This window comes from Guyanagaster necrorhizus (genome assembly GCF_019112545.1).
Source record: "Guyanagaster necrorhizus MCA 3950 unplaced genomic scaffold BT62scaffold_33, whole genome shotgun sequence".
NCBI classification, from domain to species: domain Eukaryota; kingdom Fungi; phylum Basidiomycota; class Agaricomycetes; order Agaricales; family Physalacriaceae; genus Guyanagaster; species Guyanagaster necrorhizus.
The window spans coordinates 95,621-113,158 of NW_025064912.1; the positions used below are offsets into that span (position 1 = coordinate 95,621).

General features: G+C 46.2%; 8 protein-coding genes across 8 annotated transcripts in view; 5 read left to right on the top strand and 3 right to left on the bottom strand.

Annotated features, from left to right (window-relative positions):
- The window catches only part of BT62DRAFT_974182 (uncharacterized protein), a gene marked incomplete at its 3' end in the record, with an annotated part of 6,372 nt that extends 5,791 nt beyond the window's left edge, over positions 1 to 581 (bottom strand). The window contains exons 1-2 of the mRNA XM_043189152.1: positions 193 to 581; positions 96 to 138 (exon numbers count right to left, since the gene is read on the bottom strand). Of these exons, the coding sequence (XP_043035417.1) occupies positions 96 to 138; positions 193 to 506 (357 nt within the window). The 5' untranslated portion in view covers positions 507 to 581. The remainder of the gene's footprint in view (positions 1 to 95; positions 139 to 192) is intronic.
- A 1,658-nt stretch (positions 582 to 2,239) lies between these two features.
- Positions 2,240 to 2,804, top strand: BT62DRAFT_459650 (uncharacterized protein). Its single transcript, XM_043180983.1, has 2 exons — positions 2,240 to 2,523; positions 2,570 to 2,804. The coding sequence occupies exons 1-2, from the start codon at positions 2,340 to 2,342 to the stop codon at positions 2,674 to 2,676; spliced, it is 291 nt and encodes a 96-aa protein (XP_043035418.1). The 5' UTR covers positions 2,240 to 2,339; the 3' UTR covers positions 2,677 to 2,804.
- A 324-nt stretch (positions 2,805 to 3,128) lies between these two features.
- On the top strand, positions 3,129 to 3,838 carry BT62DRAFT_936554 (uncharacterized protein; the record flags this gene model as incomplete). The annotated part of the gene is made up of 5 exons (XM_043187147.1): positions 3,129 to 3,163; positions 3,204 to 3,247; positions 3,389 to 3,593; positions 3,623 to 3,647; positions 3,669 to 3,838. The coding sequence occupies 5 exons, from the start codon at positions 3,129 to 3,131 to the stop codon at positions 3,765 to 3,767; spliced, it is 408 nt and encodes a 135-aa protein (XP_043035419.1). The 3' UTR covers positions 3,768 to 3,838.
- A 254-nt stretch (positions 3,839 to 4,092) lies between these two features.
- BT62DRAFT_922950 (uncharacterized protein) lies at positions 4,093 to 5,399 on the top strand (the record flags this gene model as incomplete). The annotated part of the gene is made up of 7 exons (XM_043184451.1): positions 4,093 to 4,215; positions 4,248 to 4,454; positions 4,523 to 4,648; positions 4,676 to 4,694; positions 4,750 to 4,774; positions 5,075 to 5,125; positions 5,276 to 5,399. 7 exons carry the CDS (start codon positions 4,093 to 4,095, stop codon positions 5,397 to 5,399), a joined length of 675 nt encoding a protein of 224 aa, XP_043035420.1.
- Positions 5,400 to 6,144: 745 nt separating this feature from the next.
- BT62DRAFT_1010948 (uncharacterized protein) lies at positions 6,145 to 6,954 on the bottom strand (the record flags this gene model as incomplete). The annotated part of the gene is made up of 4 exons (XM_043177712.1): positions 6,145 to 6,167; positions 6,209 to 6,416; positions 6,477 to 6,860; positions 6,916 to 6,954. The coding sequence occupies 4 exons, from the start codon at positions 6,952 to 6,954 to the stop codon at positions 6,145 to 6,147; spliced, it is 654 nt and encodes a 217-aa protein (XP_043035421.1).
- Positions 6,955 to 7,472: 518 nt separating this feature from the next.
- Positions 7,473 to 9,148, bottom strand: BT62DRAFT_1079673 (uncharacterized protein). The gene is made up of 7 exons (XM_043179513.1): positions 8,822 to 9,148; positions 8,604 to 8,768; positions 8,518 to 8,557; positions 8,435 to 8,464; positions 8,168 to 8,379; positions 7,917 to 8,113; positions 7,473 to 7,865 (listed from the first exon to the last, which is right to left on the bottom strand). Exons 1-7 carry the CDS (start codon positions 8,853 to 8,855, stop codon positions 7,509 to 7,511), a joined length of 1,035 nt encoding a protein of 344 aa, XP_043035422.1. The 5' UTR covers positions 8,856 to 9,148; the 3' UTR covers positions 7,473 to 7,508.
- Positions 9,149 to 9,609: 461 nt separating this feature from the next.
- On the top strand, positions 9,610 to 11,211 carry BT62DRAFT_459758 (alpha/beta-hydrolase). Its single transcript, XM_043180984.1, has 5 exons — positions 9,610 to 10,054; positions 10,113 to 10,301; positions 10,351 to 10,487; positions 10,540 to 10,550; positions 10,604 to 11,211. Exons 1-5 carry the CDS (start codon positions 10,034 to 10,036, stop codon positions 11,140 to 11,142), a joined length of 897 nt encoding a protein of 298 aa, XP_043035423.1. The 5' UTR covers positions 9,610 to 10,033; the 3' UTR covers positions 11,143 to 11,211.
- Positions 11,212 to 12,258: 1,047 nt separating this feature from the next.
- On the top strand, positions 12,259 to 13,511 carry BT62DRAFT_936559 (S-adenosyl-L-methionine-dependent methyltransferase). Its single transcript, XM_043187148.1, has 3 exons — positions 12,259 to 12,498; positions 12,547 to 12,656; positions 12,707 to 13,511. Exons 1-3 carry the CDS (start codon positions 12,377 to 12,379, stop codon positions 13,360 to 13,362), a joined length of 888 nt encoding a protein of 295 aa, XP_043035424.1. The 5' UTR covers positions 12,259 to 12,376; the 3' UTR covers positions 13,363 to 13,511.
- The last annotated feature ends 4,027 nt before the right edge of the window (positions 13,512 to 17,538 follow it).

Sequence of the window (17,538 nt, forward strand, 5' to 3'; positions counted from 1 at the left end):
GTCAAAAGCTAGTAAGCGTTGACTTTCGACCTCCAGTATTGGTAGCTACGATTATGTAAGGTAAGAGCGACATGGAGGGTGTGCTACTTCAACACCTTCGCGTCCATCCACGCATGCGATACCGGCCGAACATTCGATCTCATTTCCATCACCGTGATCAAACTAGTTAACGGCGTGATCCAGAATGCAGACGCATCGCTGCTCCACAATGACACCACCCGATTAGCGTATAGATCCCAGACCCGTCGAGGTTCCAATTCCGGTCTGACAATCCGGTTATCGACAAGTGCATCTCGTCGCATCTCCTGGTCCCGAGCTTCGCGTGTACGTATCTCATCTTGGATGGTATTCCAGTCTTTGGTGCCCCATACCGCGCGGAGACGGCCATATGCAGTGCCAAAGTCGTAGTTGTTCATGATGCAGTCTTCGAGAGTGGAGGAGATGGATGGAGTGTCCAGGGTATGTGATGTTCCAAGGGTAGTGTTCAGTTCATCCAAGATGCCCATAACACCGAGGGTAGCGCACGGAGTGTCGGCGAGGGAGGATGATATTACGGGCTTTCGACCGGTGTAGGATCGTTGGAATGGAACTTTGATCGACGACTCTTCTTGGCCCGTTTCAGTGCAGGCAGAAATGGTGACTACGGGGAAAGTGAGGTCCTGAAAATATGTTAACAAACTCTTCTCTGTTTGTTTGCTAACTGGCTTACCTCCTGGGCGTGAGGCTCTGGGAATATAGAAACAGCCTCAGAATCGCAGCTCAGGGGTTCTGGAGCTGTTTCTGCACTGCTCAGGTCAGGCGGCGAGTGTGTCGTTACCTCCAAGACAGGGCCGTTACTTTCTGCAGTAGAACTGCCATGAGGTATCGCCTCTTGAAACTCTGAAGGCGGAATTATGTTGGCATTCTGGTCAGAATCGGATATTGCATCAGGAGATGAATCCTTCATCCATGCATTCGAAAAGACGGAGCGTAAGTGAATCTAAATTGACTCGACACCGCTCAAAAGTAGGCCAATAATTCTCGATAGTACTAACGTCGTCGTACTGAGTACTCCAAACGAAATAGATTAACAACACGTACTATTTCTCATTTTCCAGATATGCAGTCAAGGGGTTATGGAATCAAGGTGTATTTGCGTAGAGGCAGGCAGGTGTTGCAACTCGCAGGTCGAATTATACGGGGTACAGCGAGGGATTCGTGTAACCAGCGTGTTAGAAGCCAACGACATCCTGCATGTTTCGGGCCCTGCAAAAGCATGCGGGTACACGCGGAGATCACGGCGTCGACTCCATCCTGACACTCCTTCGCAAAGAGCGACATACAAGGCAGATTTTGTATCGATGATGGGCCGCACACCTGTATACTCTTGTGAATCCGACGTTAGGAAGAAATACTGAAATTTTCATTAGTGATATCACGTACGCATATGATACCAACCGCATCCAGATTACCGGGCCCCGCAAACGTCTCTTTTGTCAGTGGTGGTCGAACTTCTGAATAATACCTTGAACAAAAGCTTAGAGAAAGATGAAAGAAAAACATACGATTGAATTACGGTGTCTCTCCATCGTGTTCTCCGCTACGTTAAATACGTCTTTCTTCGTTGATCAGCCACACTGAAGCCCCATGTATGTCGTTTTGGGAAAATGACTGCTCCTGCAGTCGTGCGTGGACACAACCGAAGGCCTTGAGCCAGGTATTGGAACATCGTAGGGCATGCTGGTGCCATGAACGCGATGGATTGCTATAGCACGAGGACCTGTCGTACCGGATTCAGTCAAAAATGAAGGAAAATTGGAAAGTCACATACACCAAAAGCCTGTTTGAACTTGGGAGAAGGTTTTTCTGAACTCAAAGAGGGCTAGATTGCTTGGTCAGGTTGGGAGAGGGACAAGATCTGGAAGAGACGACTGGGTGATAGTTGGAGGGCAATGAGGAGAGCGAGCTAAGAGTGAGGAAAAATTGATACAAGGATGTGACAGCATTATTAGCGACCAGAGCTGGCAGTCGTAGTCGGTTGCAGTTCTGTAATCGCCAGTAGAAGATAGTCGTAAGCACAAGTGTCTTATATCATGCAGCATTGGTATTGAAGATAATGATTCAATTGAAGGTAGTGATATTGTAGCAGTGATAATGAAGCCAAGGAAGGCGAAGATATTAATAGAGAAGACGTAGTTTAGGGGTGAGCGGAAAGACGGCAAGCGCCGTCGGCCATATTCGGCCTGCCATGACTTTTGAACAAACATCGCGACACACAGAATGCTCATCATGCCGGCTGTTTTATTTTGAACTCGTTTTCTTCCAGTGGATTATCGACTATCTGATTTTATTCAAGCTTTATGCTGCCCAAGCTTTCACTGCTGCCCTTCCTGTCATCGTTCATTGCAACAAAGATACGGCCTTTCTCCCGTGCGCCCACAGCACATCGAGGACCAGGTTCTCAAGGGAAATTGGAAACGCACGCGGCTTTGGATAAAGGTCATCAATGTCTGGATAGGTATCCTTCTGAAGCCAAGCGAAGGTGTGTGTCGTGTTTCCTTCCAAGCCACTTTAACTTGAACATCTATAGGGACAACGACAATCGAATATGGACTACCTGGGATATTTCAGCATCCAGTCACAGGCCAGCAGCTACAAGCGCAAATTTCTGATTACGACCTTGGCCCATCCGTATGACACTCGGATATTACTCGACCTCTTCTCTTCTCTGCGACCGTGGATAGGGAGAAGACGTGAAGAGTTCACCACGCAGCCTCTCCCTCTTACATGTCGCATTTGTGGGGATAAATGAAGTTGGTAGTCGCATGGCGGCAGCTCAGAGTGATTCACGAATGCCAGACCATAGTTTACTCAGTTTTCTGGATATCTTATCGTCGTGAAGGTTAAGGTCTATGGTTGTGAGACCGAGTCGATCCTCACATGAACCTTCCAGATGCATTCGGTCCAAATCAAACCAGTGAGCCCTCTCTTTTTTTTTGGCAAACCCATCTTTTGAAACTTGGCAATGTATCTTCAGCCCCAAGGAATTGTCTATTGTCTCGCTGTCAGCCAATATTTTCTGCCGCTTGCCAAAACGACATCCCGCTTTGTCTGTCGTTCCACGACTGACGTATCCTTTTTCAAGTTATATGTACCCTGGAAAGTCTCCTGCCGGTCTGCATTTGTATTGATAAACTGCTGTGACAGACGAGATGTTGGAAAAGAGCAAATAGACGCGATATGTCACGGCCACGTGAGCAGAATAACGGTCTCTCCGACTGACACTCCCTTCGCCGCCGCCGTTCCCAATCCGATCTACAGGATATCGTGTCTCGCTCTTTGAACCCCAACTACAATGGCATCTTAGTTCTCGACTTGCAGCAGTGATACAAGTGAGAGTACCAGCGAGAAAGTGTATGGTCAACATGCTTCAAGAGGCCATTGACTATCTTCCCACCTCCAATTGAATCGTGCAGTACGCAGTTCGACAAGTACATCGGTACTGCATCTAACGTTCCAGGGTGCATCAGCCATACTACGCTATTCTCATCGTCGGGATCGAAACCGGTCTCTGTACTCGGCAACGAGCATACTACGCCTCTTTTTCTCCCACCGTCTCTTATTCAAACAGAGGGCCACAGAGATATCAATCGCCTTCCTTGCGGGGAGTATCCTCTCCCTGTTAGCAGTGCTCGTTTTACATCCGACCACGCCAATTCTCACGGCTATTGACACCATTATGGCTAACGACGAACACCGAGGATGGCATCTCTCATGAACGCAGATAAAACCATTCCCGGGTGATCGTAAAGAGAGTCAAAGAATATTTCGTTCCCGAAGATTAGGACGTTGCTCTATGAGCTGTTATCTCGTGCTGCACACTCGTCTACTTTTGTCGCGCAGCCAGTGGTAGAGCGCAGCATTTGACATCTACGGAACTCGCATCGCCAGTATGAGAATGCAGTGAACAAGCCAGACGGTAAATGGTGCCACGTGGACTGGTCTTTGTTGCGCGCCTAAGATCCGCCCCCCCTGTCTTTGTCCCTCTGCCCGGATCTACTTAAAAACAATCTGATCGTCATCCACTGCAACCATTCCCGCTCTCCTTCCATCATGAATGGACCCGGCTATCCTCTCTCCCACCAATCTGGTGCGAGCCAACTTTTCCCTGCGAATTCTCCAGCGTTTACTTCGACGTCTCTCACTTCGGCGCCAGCATACGGAGCAGTCACAAATGTCCAGACTCATCGCAGAATGCAAGATTCCAGTGGGATTCAAATGCCTGCTCCATCTATGCCTCCCGAAACATCCTCGACCTCACGGTCGCCTTCGGGCTGGAGCGCGCCATTGAGACAGACCAGCCGCCCATGCCGCTGTCGCCGCGGAAGGTGCAGGTGGCGATCATCCTACCCTATCCGAGTGACGATCGCCGTCCACGAGGAATTACCGTTCCAACCGAAATCCCAAAGATCTTGGTCAGTGCCTCTTCACCGAGTCGAAGCTAGAGCTCATCTTATCACGGCCCGCGTGCACGGAAACTCAGCATATATCAGAAAGAGACGTTCCTGGTGTCGCAAAACGGTCCCGAAGTGAGCTTTCTGAAAACGTTCGAGAGCCCACTTTATCGGTTCAGCCGGAACGATGGGAAGCAGAGGTGACTTTTCCTCAGGTACGAGCTTTGGGTTGATGCAGACAGGGTCGAACGGGACAAGGTGGTGTGTTTGGGATGCGGGTGTGATGTCTCTCTTGGGAATGTTGAGTATAATCCAGGTAACTGGATGCGCCACCGGGATTGGTGTGTTGGTATCGACAACGCGATTTTGAGTTCTGTTCTGGATGCTTGGGGAATTCGGACTGCAAATTCTTCTTTGGGGAGACCGTGATGGTCTCAGTCTAAATACTATATATTTTTGGCCTGCGGAGCTGTTACTGTTAACGAAGAAAGAACCGTCGCAATGTATTACCTTGGCATTACTATGACCTCAAGATATCTGACAAGTTAGTTTCCCACTGTCGTTATCTGCCGGTCCTCTTTGTCTGCTCGTAAAGGTGGCACTCAATCACTGGAAATATCCTCACATTTTGGTCTATATAGTACCTTTGCGACGGCCCATGTATTTGATTTGACACATCGCCGGCAAGCGAGGTGCGCCGGTGTGAAGATGGCTTCATACCGGTCCTGGCCACTGTCGGAGGACGGCGTAGGTTCGCGAGGGAGGATACCGTTGGCCCTGGACGTCATCGTGGTCAGCGATACAAAGGGTAATGTGATCCTTGAACATTGACCATCACCTAGAACATCGCCCACTTTCTGCCCCAATACCAAGCACGATTCCGACACTGAAGATGAGGACTTTCTTCTACTGGCTGGCTATGCTGGTATCCACGGTGGCAAGAGTTTGCTCACGATGCGGCAGTAGCCTAATTCCTCAGACGAAGAACGCGATGCTAAACGTCAGTGGACGAGCCGAGCCCTCCAACGTCTGCATTCGCTGAGGACGACACAGCTGCATACATTGAAGATTGCCAGCTGCTTCTATTTCAGGTTTCAATTTCTGCGGAGGATAATTCAAGATATGGTGAGGTTGTCATGTATGCTCACTATGCTTCACACTTACTGCATGCCATAGTGAACTTCCGTTCTTCAGTAATAATATCCTCGCAGAACGTATGCAAATTTTTCATGTTTAATGGATCTTTTCCAGATTTAAACGGTTTTTCAAGGCGATGAAGGTTACGGAGTCCTTGTTGTAAAGGTAGCTGCAGACATTGCCATAAGTAAAATGTATATTAGAAACCATATGGCCTCCCACGAAATCCAAGCGTTTCTCAGGTGCATCATAACGGTTGAACTCCAATTCCCTCAAATACAGAGAGCACAGATTTTACACGTATCATCGATCAACAAGCCAGAAGATGCACTCCAGAGGATCTTCGTCGATAGCGTCAAGCCTTGCCATCAGCGCTCAGTGAAGATGGAAGAGGAGGCAAGTTGATGATGCGATCGTGACGCCTAAGACACTGAAAAGAAAATGTGTCCGACCTTTCCAGTCTCCGTTTCATGGAACTCAAAAAAACAGATATTGAATAAAATCAATGCATGATTCCGAGTTGTGGCATAGGATGATGCATATAACATAAACCAAAGGAAAAATCCTCGACAACTTATTCCAAGACGCAACTAGTTTCTGAACAAACCGCGGGAAGAACCCCCGTTTCTTCTGCGAACCAGCGTCGTCAGCCAAATCAGCCGGTTGAATATCATTCTCGTCATCCTTTACCACCAATGCTATGTTCATCTCGCCAATACCTTCGCCTTCCTCCATGTCCGGCACCTCACTGACATCGACGTGAACTGGGTGAGTCTCTGGCGCTATAGGTCCATCACTATCCACCGACGAAGCAATCGATCTGGAGGACATCACGGGATGGATAGCCTGCAATGATGGTGGTACGGACATTATGCCACTCTCATCACCTACGAATTAAGAGTTCACGACGGCTGGAGCGCTGACAGGCCTGTCGACACCGACAAGATGGATTGCCCGAAGATCGAGCGCAAGAGAGTCGTCACCCGTGACACCTGCTTCTATTATACTGCGGGTGACTAGAAGAACATCAGTGTCATCGATACGCATCGCACCAATCTCGCTCGGAGGGGTGGAGCCTAGCGATGAGATGGAGCGTTGGAGAACAGGAGAATTGTGGGACGAGGAATCGGAAGAAGATTCATTGGAGAAGAATGTCTTGAGTTCGGTAATTTCACGTTGACGATCAGCCAAGGAAATACGACTGTGAGGTTCCAGACGGAAGATCTTCTTGAGGATGGTACAGGCGCCTGCAGATATACCTAGCAAGAAGCGTCGTAGGAGATCTCCGTCCTGAAGAAGATATGAGTTGAAGGAATAGTCTGTCGTCACCGCCACACCTAGTGACCATCGTTGTGAGAACGGCCACCGAGAGACCAGATATCATTTGTCCGAGTAGAGTATCTTCTGTCGGGCGTCTAACCAAACTCTTTCCCTATACATTCTGGTAAAAGTCAGTCGGAATGAGCGCATATATGAAGAAGAAGGATGAGCTTGGCATGTTCGGATGAGGAAGGAGAGAAGGAAACTGGACCTGTCGATTCCGACAACAAAGAAGTCTTGAGTATTGGAGATCTGAACATCGGTGCGGAGAAAGTTGTGCACGATGCGCCGAATCCACTCAGTAATCTCATCAATGCTCCATTTCTGTGGAGCTGGCATGCTGTGCCTCGTCGATATGAAGGAAGCATAGCCTACCTTCATCTGGTCATCAAGACTCTGTCTCTCCAGCCTTGTAACCCCACCAAGTCCCGTCTTTTTCACTTTGATCCCATGGAAGCGCTCACCCCATGATCGCTGAAGCTTTCCATTCCCAGCAAGTTGAAGATCATTTACGTGAAAAGCATGAAGGACGTAATTTTAGTAAGTACAATGGGCAGTATTTACGAGAATTAAGTTGTTATCGTCACTAATACGGACAGAATCATTTCGTGGTGCCACCTATTTCTCCTCCGGAATAGAGGCGGTCGATGATCCAAATGTCTTCAGTTGATACACATCGTCAGATGTTTGACCGAACTTCCCAATGATCGTAGTGTCACTCGCTCCGGGAAGATCCACACGAGTCGACTGGCTGACTTGGACACCGACGTTTGACTGGGTACTTTCGAGCACACCAAAGTCCTGGGTTCCTAACCCGATAGTCGAGAAAAGGTTAGGCTCCTTCGGTCTACCCCCACGTTTTCCAAAAGTTGTGATCGAGAGCGGCGCAGTGTTCTCGGTCTCTGAATCTGATTTGAGCCTGAAGATAAATGCAATGACCACAGATAGGTTTGCAACCAAGAGGCTGACGGATGTCTAATGAAGGAATAATTAAGTCCACGCCAAGGTGAAGGTTCGAAGGCATACTTGGATCGTCGCGGCCCGGGCTTCTGGGAGCCCACCGATACGAAATACAACATAGGCATGATAGAGACTAACGGCAGTCGTAATGAGCGTAGTCCCAAATACAGCCATGAGACGGATCTTGGTTGAAGATTCGAGGTGTACGCGCCACAGGAGACGAATGGGGGCGACAATCAGAATCGCATCCGAAATAACATCAACTTATCGGAAAATGTTAGAAATAGTGGGAGAGGATAGATTTAAAATGTATATACCAGTTATCTGGGCGATAGCGACATTCTCCCCAAGCATACACTGTGGGATCGTCGCGTTCTTCCATCCTGGCTCTTTCTCACAAACCCACCAGACTTGGGCGAAGAGAATGAGCCAGGCAATCAAGAAGAGAAAAGATATGAAGGTGAGGATCCGTCTCATGTTCCCAACGGAAAGTCGAATAATTGTAAAAAGAATGGAGACACGGGCTGTCCTGTAAGTGCGGGTTTAGTTTTGACAAGCATTTTTTAATATCGCATTGAACTTTCCAATTAACGGCATAGAAGAACTGGGCACACCTATCCCACTGTTCGTTAGCTCGCGGCGTTGAATTGAAGGGGATATTTCATACATATAGTAAACACCGATTTTAACGTTCTGTGCTAGTGAAGCTGAATGGACTTTGAGAAAAGCTCGGTAGAACATTGTAAAACCTACTGGGATCTTTGACATGGAGGACGACAGCAACTGAGAAAATGACCGACAACATGGCGGAGACAAGCGCCCAAGCGTCATCCCACCATAGCTTCCCCCTTGTATATCGAATATACAAACGGAAGAGGGTGACGACTATAGCAATGGTGGGCAGCACGTAGACTGTAACTAGTGAGGAAAGTTCATATCAATGTCGCCAATGAGAGCATTCAGAAGCTTACCGCGAACCTGTGGTATAGTGGGGCCAGAAGACATACGATCTTGATTCCTTAGTTGGAAACTTGAAGTACACCTATCTGTGTCACAGATTGGACATAAAATAACCTCTGGAGATGCGAGATGGAGCAAATATGGGGCATGATGGCTTTGATTTCCAGTGTGTACAGAACTCTGCCTAGTAGTGGAAATTGAATAGAACTGATCGCATTCCCAACGCCGGTCACGGTCCTTATAGAGGAGTGGTGCCTTGATAGTTGTGAAAGTCCGAAGGGCATTGAATGGATCATCATTGCGAGCGCAGTGAGTAAAGTTGGCTAAAACATGTGGTCTTGTCCGTTGTACAAACAACTACAAAGTTTACGTTCCCGAGATGAAGAGATTTCATCGTGCTGTATTTCTTTCGCTTCTTATAGTATTTCTCTAGGAATCTAGAATGTTGATTTCATGCATATAAAGAATGTTTCTGTCGCTTTTCAACGAGTGCTGCAGTGAAAATAGGTGCGTTATTGGTTTTAACAACATTTTAGTATCCTTGCTTAAAATCTCATCGACCCTTCTGCGCTCGCAAAATGTGGGTTCCCATGGTCCATATATATTAAGCCCTCGGTAAGTTGATGAACAAGTGATGGGTTGGTGTATCATGTATGAATGCAGACATAGAGCCAATGAAAAGCGCGAGTTGTCATGCGTTTGGTTGAATCAACGGTCTTAGAGTTCCGTCAGATCATTAACAAATGTTACATTTGGGACCAAAATTAATCCAAAATCACGGCCCATTTTCCGGCTAACTCTGGACAAAGATTTCTTGAATTTGCCTCTTTTGGGTACCCAACGCAGTGTTGCAGGTACTGAACTACGGACTCTATCCTCCGAACTACATCTAATCAACCCTCAAGCCGAGCTCACGATCAAGCGACCCAGGCCGGTGTAGAACCTGAAGACCTATAGATGGGAAACAGTAATTCAATAATCCTCCATGTCAACCGCCACGGTAGACCGAACGGCTCGGGAACAGCATAAGCTTTTCAGAATCAGTATGGAACGTGCAGACATGGTCACCGGGGTCCATGATCGCATGGGAGAAAGGAATACATCAAGTTATTATTGCAACGCGATCAGTCCCACTGGCTAATACCGATGCTTCGCTGATGTTGCAGGCGAATCAGAATGTCGAGCCCTGTGAACATCAATGTGACTGAAATTTATCAGCTTCGATGATTGATGCAACGGCAAAGGTCCGCATTCCTGGTCGTCGCCCTCACATATAGTTGCATGACTGATCAATGACTACAGTGCTCCCCCAGCATGTTGCCTACGTCTACCGCCCAGTTAGTTTCTTCCAAGGATGGTGCACTGATATACGCCGATGCGGCGGGTGACCCAACCAAGCCGTGCCTCGTCTTTGTACACGGCCTTGCTTTGAGTGGCGCTGTCTTCGATAATCTTTTCGCCAATCCGACGTTGACAGAAAACTTCTATTTGGTTCGTTCTCTTGTTCTTTGGAACTCTTTGGACTCATCCTTTCCTATAGGTTAGATACGATATTCGTGGCCATGGACGAAGCGCGATGCCGGAGTCGCTGGACGATTATTCCTCTGAGATCTTTGCAGAAGATTTCAGGGCTGTTGCGCGCGCCTTCAATGTTAAAAAGCCTATTTTTATCGGATGGTACGGAGTGACTCGTAGTTGAAATCAGAACTTATGTAATTCTCTTTTTCAGGAGCCTCGGATGTACATCTTCTCCCTTTCCTGAAGACTGTCCTCGTTCTCAGGCACTTGTCTAGGTACCATTGTGTGCGACATTGCTTCGCACCTTCCCAAGGACACCCTCGCGGGAGTCGTCTACCTAGCGGCACTGCCCTTCATTGGGCCAATCATGGGCCGTGTTGGGACTTCGACCGTACTTGGCTTTCTTCCCGGTCTCTTCAACACAGATGATGTCAATTTCAGCGCGAAGACCACCATCGAGTTTGTCGACTCTCTTTTTGTCGACCCCAAAAATGTGCCGTTCAATTTCAAAGCGTCATGCCTCGGAAGTGCGCTGCTGCAGCCCCCGAAGGTGTGCAGCCATGTACTATCACGGCCCCAGGATCCGGAGAAGCTATATGAGCTCGGGAAGGCGGGGCTTCCAATGTTAGTCTTAGGAGGTACAGCTGATCAACAGGTTAAAGGGGCTGTTGTGGTTGAAGAGATGAAGCCTTATTACAAGAATTTAGATGTTCGTATGGTCGAAGGTGGTAGTCATGCACTTTTCTATGACAATGAAGCCGAGGTGGTAGATAGTATTTCTTCTTTTGCGTCCAGAGTTTGTACTAGTAAATAGTGGCGGACCTTGTTACTCAATGTGTGAATATCAAAAACTTTGATAGGAAAGCTCGTAAAGGAAGATGGGAGTGTTCTAGTGGACTCAAGTTCCTAGGTTCCAAGTCCACTCCACCTATTAGTAGCCACCTATGTTTACTGGCCTCTGGTGTTAGTTCGAAGGTCGCTCGTGTGCGCGTCCATAACCTTGCGGCAGCATCTCGCAAGTCGCAGCATCCCGGTTCGGAGATTTCCAGCCGGTCCTTGCACGCCTTGCTCCTAATCTCCGACGTCCGTATTCATTGCGACACGCTATCAGAAGAGAGATCAAGTCCAGGGTGCAAGGTACTATGCTTCGCCTCTATGAAACACGTTCCCAGAGTCCCTAGTCTGCGTCCGCATCCAAAAAACCTGGCTCGGCATGCTTATCTTAGGACCTTGACTCCCGCACATCGCAAGGCTTTTGCACATCTCCTTCTGTCCTCCCATATCCTTGTCATAGAAGTCTTGCATTGGGGCGAACGTTATACATAGTAATACCTTCAGCATCTCACGGCTACTGTTTTGTGGTTTTGGTTTTGTGGCTAAGCGTTTGAGGCAAGTGGTAACGGTTTCATGGTTTCATGGGCCCGAGCACGACAGCTAGCGTCATGTTTCTCCATACTGCGACACTCTTCTTCAAGTTACTTAGTTGTGCAGCCTTCCACTTGATCAAGGTCTGCGTTTCTCGGCCCGAACACCACAACAGTCTTGTTCTTCGAAATTGCTTTGCCTGAAATAGTCACCTAATACCAGGAGCCTTGCTACTCCGCCCATCAGCCGCTAACGACAGATGTACAAATTCTACGGATGGTGCCCTTCTTCCGCCGTATAGGTTTCAACCTGTTGGATGATAGAACAATCAATACAAAGGTCTATTTTGGCCAGATATTGATTCTGATGTCTCCACGAAGAAAAGACGACCGGCAGAAGAATCGGGACCGTGACAATCAGCGGCTCTCCCAATTGTGTCAAAACCGTGTGGGTTGTATTCAATTCTCGCTTGTGAGCACAGCAGTCTCTGCATCAAGAATTCCATCCATATCAGAACCTCTTTCTTTATCTTTCTAGTTGATCAGGTTACTCGGTAATTGAACGCCTCATTATTGTGCTGTGACGCTTGTCAGATCCAAGTCCGATCTCCTGTTGATTCCGCCTCCAGATAAATTGCATCTTCCTGTCGTAGTTCCACCATCCAGATATCCACACTCCAAATCATGGCCACTGTTGTACTCAAAGAAGTAACTGCTTTGAAGCCCATTGAACATATTTCACGAACGTTTCATAATTTTCCAGGATCAAAATATGTCCTACCTGCCGACGCCGCAGAGCACGAAAGGTATGCTACTCTACAGAAGACATAATGAATATTGATTTCATTCCACAGGCTTTTATTGCAGCATAAAGTTCTCAATCGCGCCTTCCAAAATCGACTGGTCTTAGCTCCCGTCAATCTAGACAAAGCCCAATTCGTCCTCGACTCCGGGACAGGTGCAGGTTCGTACAAGGTCTCCACTCTGCGTTTCCATTGAAAACCCATTGAGCAGGAGTTTGGCTTACCGACCTTTCTCTACGAATTTCCCCGTCTTCCATCCTCCACGGTATTGACATTGAGGGACGTCTTTTCCCATCTGGTCCCGCAGGCATTGTGTCATTCTCCATCAACTCCGTTACGAACTTACCGCCAGAGTGGAGCGGTCGCTTCGATTTGGTTCACCAGCGCTTACTCCTCGCTGCGCTCACTAACGTTGAATGGCCAAAGGCCGTAGAAGAGATGTTTAAAGCCCTGAGACCGGGTGGGTGGATTCAACTCGGTGAAGCTGGACCGTGGCATGCCGGCGAGAACAATGCAAAGCTCGTAGAGCTGATCAGGACCCTATTCGTGTCGCGGGGATTACTTTTGGATATTGCTAATGATTTGCCGAACCTCTTGAAGGAGGCAGGATTCATCAATATTGTCATCCAGGCGCAGGATATCCCTTTGGGAGCGTGGGCCGGCGAAGAAGGTTGCGAGGGAAGAGATAACTTCATGGGAGTCTTCAGGGGGATGAAGACGCCCATATTAAGGTCTGGAGGACTTGGAATTGTGGATTCGGAGGCTGCGTTAGACAAAATTTATGACGCGGCCGAGCAAGAGTGGAACGAGCATCATGGTGCTACGTTGACGTTCTACATCGCATACGCTCAGAAGCCCTTCGATTAAAATTTAACTGATAGCTAGTGAGAAGTACCATTGCATGGTTTCTCAATCTAGATGTGCCATTAGGGTCCCGAAAGAGTCGGAAAGGCAACAGAACAATAGAGAATAAGAATAGTGTATCCGGGAGTTTCGAGCAGTCCGGTGACGCCAGTATCTCAATTGAAGACATAACCAGTGAATGGGAAAGGTCTCAGGAACATCATCTGAATTCGCGTTCTGCAACTTCAGATTTGATAGATCCTACGTCTAGCATCAGCTTCTTGATAAGAAGTGAAAGTATATACTAGGCTTAGCTGAGCATATTGATATCGGGGCTGATCTCTCCGACTCTCCCAACGTGTCATACCAATTCATGGATGGCGTAAGCCCATTGAAAGGTTATACTAGCTCTAGCAGTCGCGCCCCGTACGAAATGGTAGATATTACCCGCTAGCACTTGGTTTTCCTGGCCCACTGAGCGGCCTGCGATTTCATAAATTCTTTAGGATGGCTTCAGTGGAGACCTCGAGGCTATCACTGCTGGGGCTGGTTAAAGATGAAGAAAAAGAGTAAGAAAACTCAGTCTGCACAGGGAGTATGTAAAATGACTGAGGTGCGGAAAAACACGGTAAGGTTTTTATATGTGATCAACGATATAAGTACTAAAAAGGGAAAACTAAGGTCGGTGGCGGGTACACCTATGGATCCTCCTTCAACACTCCCCCTGATCCGTACTGATTCAATGTTGAGCTGAGCAAGGTAGCAATGGGGAGCGGCTTCGTGAACATGTCTGCCGGGATGGAATCTCCCCGAATGAAATCGACCTTGATGTTGCCATTCTTGGCGAGTTCTCGGATACAGAGCTTGCGGATACTAATATGCTTTATCTTTTGATGAGTCCTCATATTGGTAGTGAGGGCTACAGCACCGATGTTGTCACCGTAGAGCAGTTCAGATCATGATCGTGGAAGTGCGATCTCATCCATCCATGACAACATCCACAGGAGCTGTTGCACTGCCCATGGGAATGAAACATATTCCACTGCACTCCAACAAACTGGGGTGCTGGCCATGGTGAACACATATCCAGACATTGACCCCTTTGTGTCATGACATCCTCCAAAATCGGCATCAATGAAGCCTGCAGGCATCAGGGATTCACTCTGGTGGTATGCTTAGTATCAGGCTACCCATATATTTTGTGAATTCTAAACAAAATGAGCAATCTATAAGCAGTACTAAGGACTATAGTGGAGGCATTACACTGATAGTCAAATACTACATGTGCTAAGTGAGCAATGAAGCACAAGAAGGACTTATAAATGATATCTAGATGAGTCAATTCTATCTGCCTTCAAAGTGTCTCATGTTGTTCCCCACCAAATTTAGACTATTATGAGTCAAGTCTCAGAGATGCTTTCAAATGAAGCAAAACAATCTAAAGCAACAACAGAATAACTTGATTACTTGTCACCTTGATGTCTGGAAAGCAAATCTAGAAAAGAAGCAATTGCCAAGTTGAAATGGAATCTATTTCATGACAAACTTAGAATTGAATAGCAACCTGGAGAAAATAAATAGCCCCACCAGGAACTAAGATAACTGACTAAGATTTCACAGTGATTGATCACAATCAAGTGGTCATATCCCTTGAAATGTGTGAAAATGCAGTATTAAATGGAATATCACATAGAGAGCCATTAAAATTGAATAAGAAGTTCCTATGGACCAGTAGGACACTCCTCAACAATAGAATAACCCTCAGACATTCTGAAAAACTGAATAAAAGACTCAGAATGGTGCAATCCTTGAAAATCTAATTACTCATTCTTTTATTGATACTCAAGCTCATATCATAATTATTTTAGATACAGGACTCTTACTTAGACTAAAAATGCTATAAATTAGCAGTGACTAGATGCACAACACCAGGAAAGCTTCCCTCCTGCATTTGTGCTAGTAGCCTCATAGCTATCTGATTAATCAAAGGTTTTAAGTGCATATCTTCAACTGAAGTGAATTAAGATTACAAAGTCATTCAGGACTAGTGTGTTCTTTGTAAAGTCTGTGTTTTCTTTGCAGAGCCTGTGAACTCTTTGTAGAACTTCAGTTCTTTGTCACAGATGTGTGTGCTTGTATTATAATTGAGTCTGTGTATTCTAGAGCAACTATGCTCTTTGTAGACCACTAGATTTTTGACTGTTTGATCATTTAAAGTCATCTAGTCAAGCTTTTAAAAAGCTCTCCTAGACAAAGTCATTTCAAGTCTATACAACTCATCTATACTCTACCAAAAGCCCACATTCATATATCTTGCTGTTATGATCAGTGTATCTCATGTAAATACTTCTAGAATTGAACTTGAAGTTTCTTTTGAACATAGCCAAGTGATTATGAATATCTAAGTTTTACCATGAGTGCTTCTATCATATTCACTCTCAAACTTAATAATTGGTGATTGTGTGTATATGTATGAGTGTTGGTAGTATTTAGATTGATGATCTAGACACTAATTTCATTTGTGCACTGCCCATTGCTGAGCACATCACCAGAAGTAGACAATTCCATGGCTGAGGGTGCTTTTGATATAGCCAAGGATGTGAAGTAGAGCTCTCCAGTGTGCCATCCTTGGGTTGGTCTGGAAATGAGACAATATACTAACTGAATAGCATAGGTCTGGATATGTCATGAGTTGACTCTGCATTATGCAGCCAAGGAGGCTTTTGATAAGAGATGCCAATCATTCATTTGCAGTCTTTAATGTTCACACTTTCTGAAGGATCCATCAGGTCTCATGTATGCTTTGCTATGTACATCTTGTATTCTGTATCAGTGGTCTTTTTTCAATAGTCCACATTCACCCTCATCACATCTGAGTAACTTTTGAAAATGTATAGATCTGAATCTGAACTTGCTACTATCAGAGCATGAAAATACTTTGATATGGCTCAGTCCTTCTGCTTTTCTCATGCTTCAGCTTCTCATTGCTCCAACAGCATGGATTCAATAGCAACATTACTTGGGTTTGCTATGCAAGTTGATCATTAGACCTCAGTGTGGATGGTGCAGTTTGAATTTTAGCAGAGAGATCAACAGAGTCCTCAATTGAGTCCATGTTGGAGTTAACAAGGTAGGAGTGTGGATGTGGTGAATGAGGAAAAAGTTTTTGGAAGAGAATGGATGCTAGGATAAAATGTCATAACATTAATCTCAGCATTATGGTTGAAAGCTGAGATGTGCAGAATGGTGTGACATGCCAAAAAAAGAAGGAACATCAAATAGGTAAATGAACATGTGCATATCATACTATTTCTATGTCTAACACTTCCCCTCAAAATGTAAATAGTTCACTTACATGACACCCAGTGCCTCCATAAACTTCTTGAATTTTGGATGGGCCAACGGTTTTGTGAGGATGTCGGCAACCATATTATCAGTTAGGCAGTACATCAGTTTGATGTGGCCTTGCTTGATAGTTTGGTGAATGAAATGGTACTGAACTCCAATATGCTTCATTCGTTCATGGAATACTGAATCCTTGGCAATAGAAAGTGCATTTTGACTATCAGAGAAGAGGATAGTTGGGTTTGTTGGGTAAATGGAAGAGTTTGCAATGAATATGGAGAGCTCTGAGAGGAGCTTGTGAAGCCATATCATGTTCTTCGATGCTGGTGTGAGTCCAACATATTCTGATTCACTGGTGGAGACAGTAACAATTGGTTGCTTTCTCGATATCCACATAACAGTGCCTTGACCCATGAATAGGACAAATCCAGACATAGACTTTCATCCAGGCTGGTTGGCATATGCTGCATCATGATAGCCCTTAGGACTGATGCCAGGATCACTGATTATGAGCTGTTGATCACACATACCCTTGAGATAATGGAGGACTCAGAATTCCACCTTTAAGTGAGTTGAATGTGGGTCTTCCATGAATTGTGATAACACTGATACTGGATAGCTGATTTCAGGGTGAGATCCAACTGCAACATACATGAGGGACCCTAGCAGCTCATGATAGAGTGCTTTTTCACATGGTGTAACAGATTCCATGGATATAGAGGGTGAATCTGAGTTTAGATCAAGGTTCACTTCTATTGGTGTTGCAAATGGTGCTATGTCCTGAACTCCAAATCGTTTTGTGATCTGGTCAATGTAGGCTGGCTGTCCAATGCTGATGGTGTGCCTTTTCCAGTT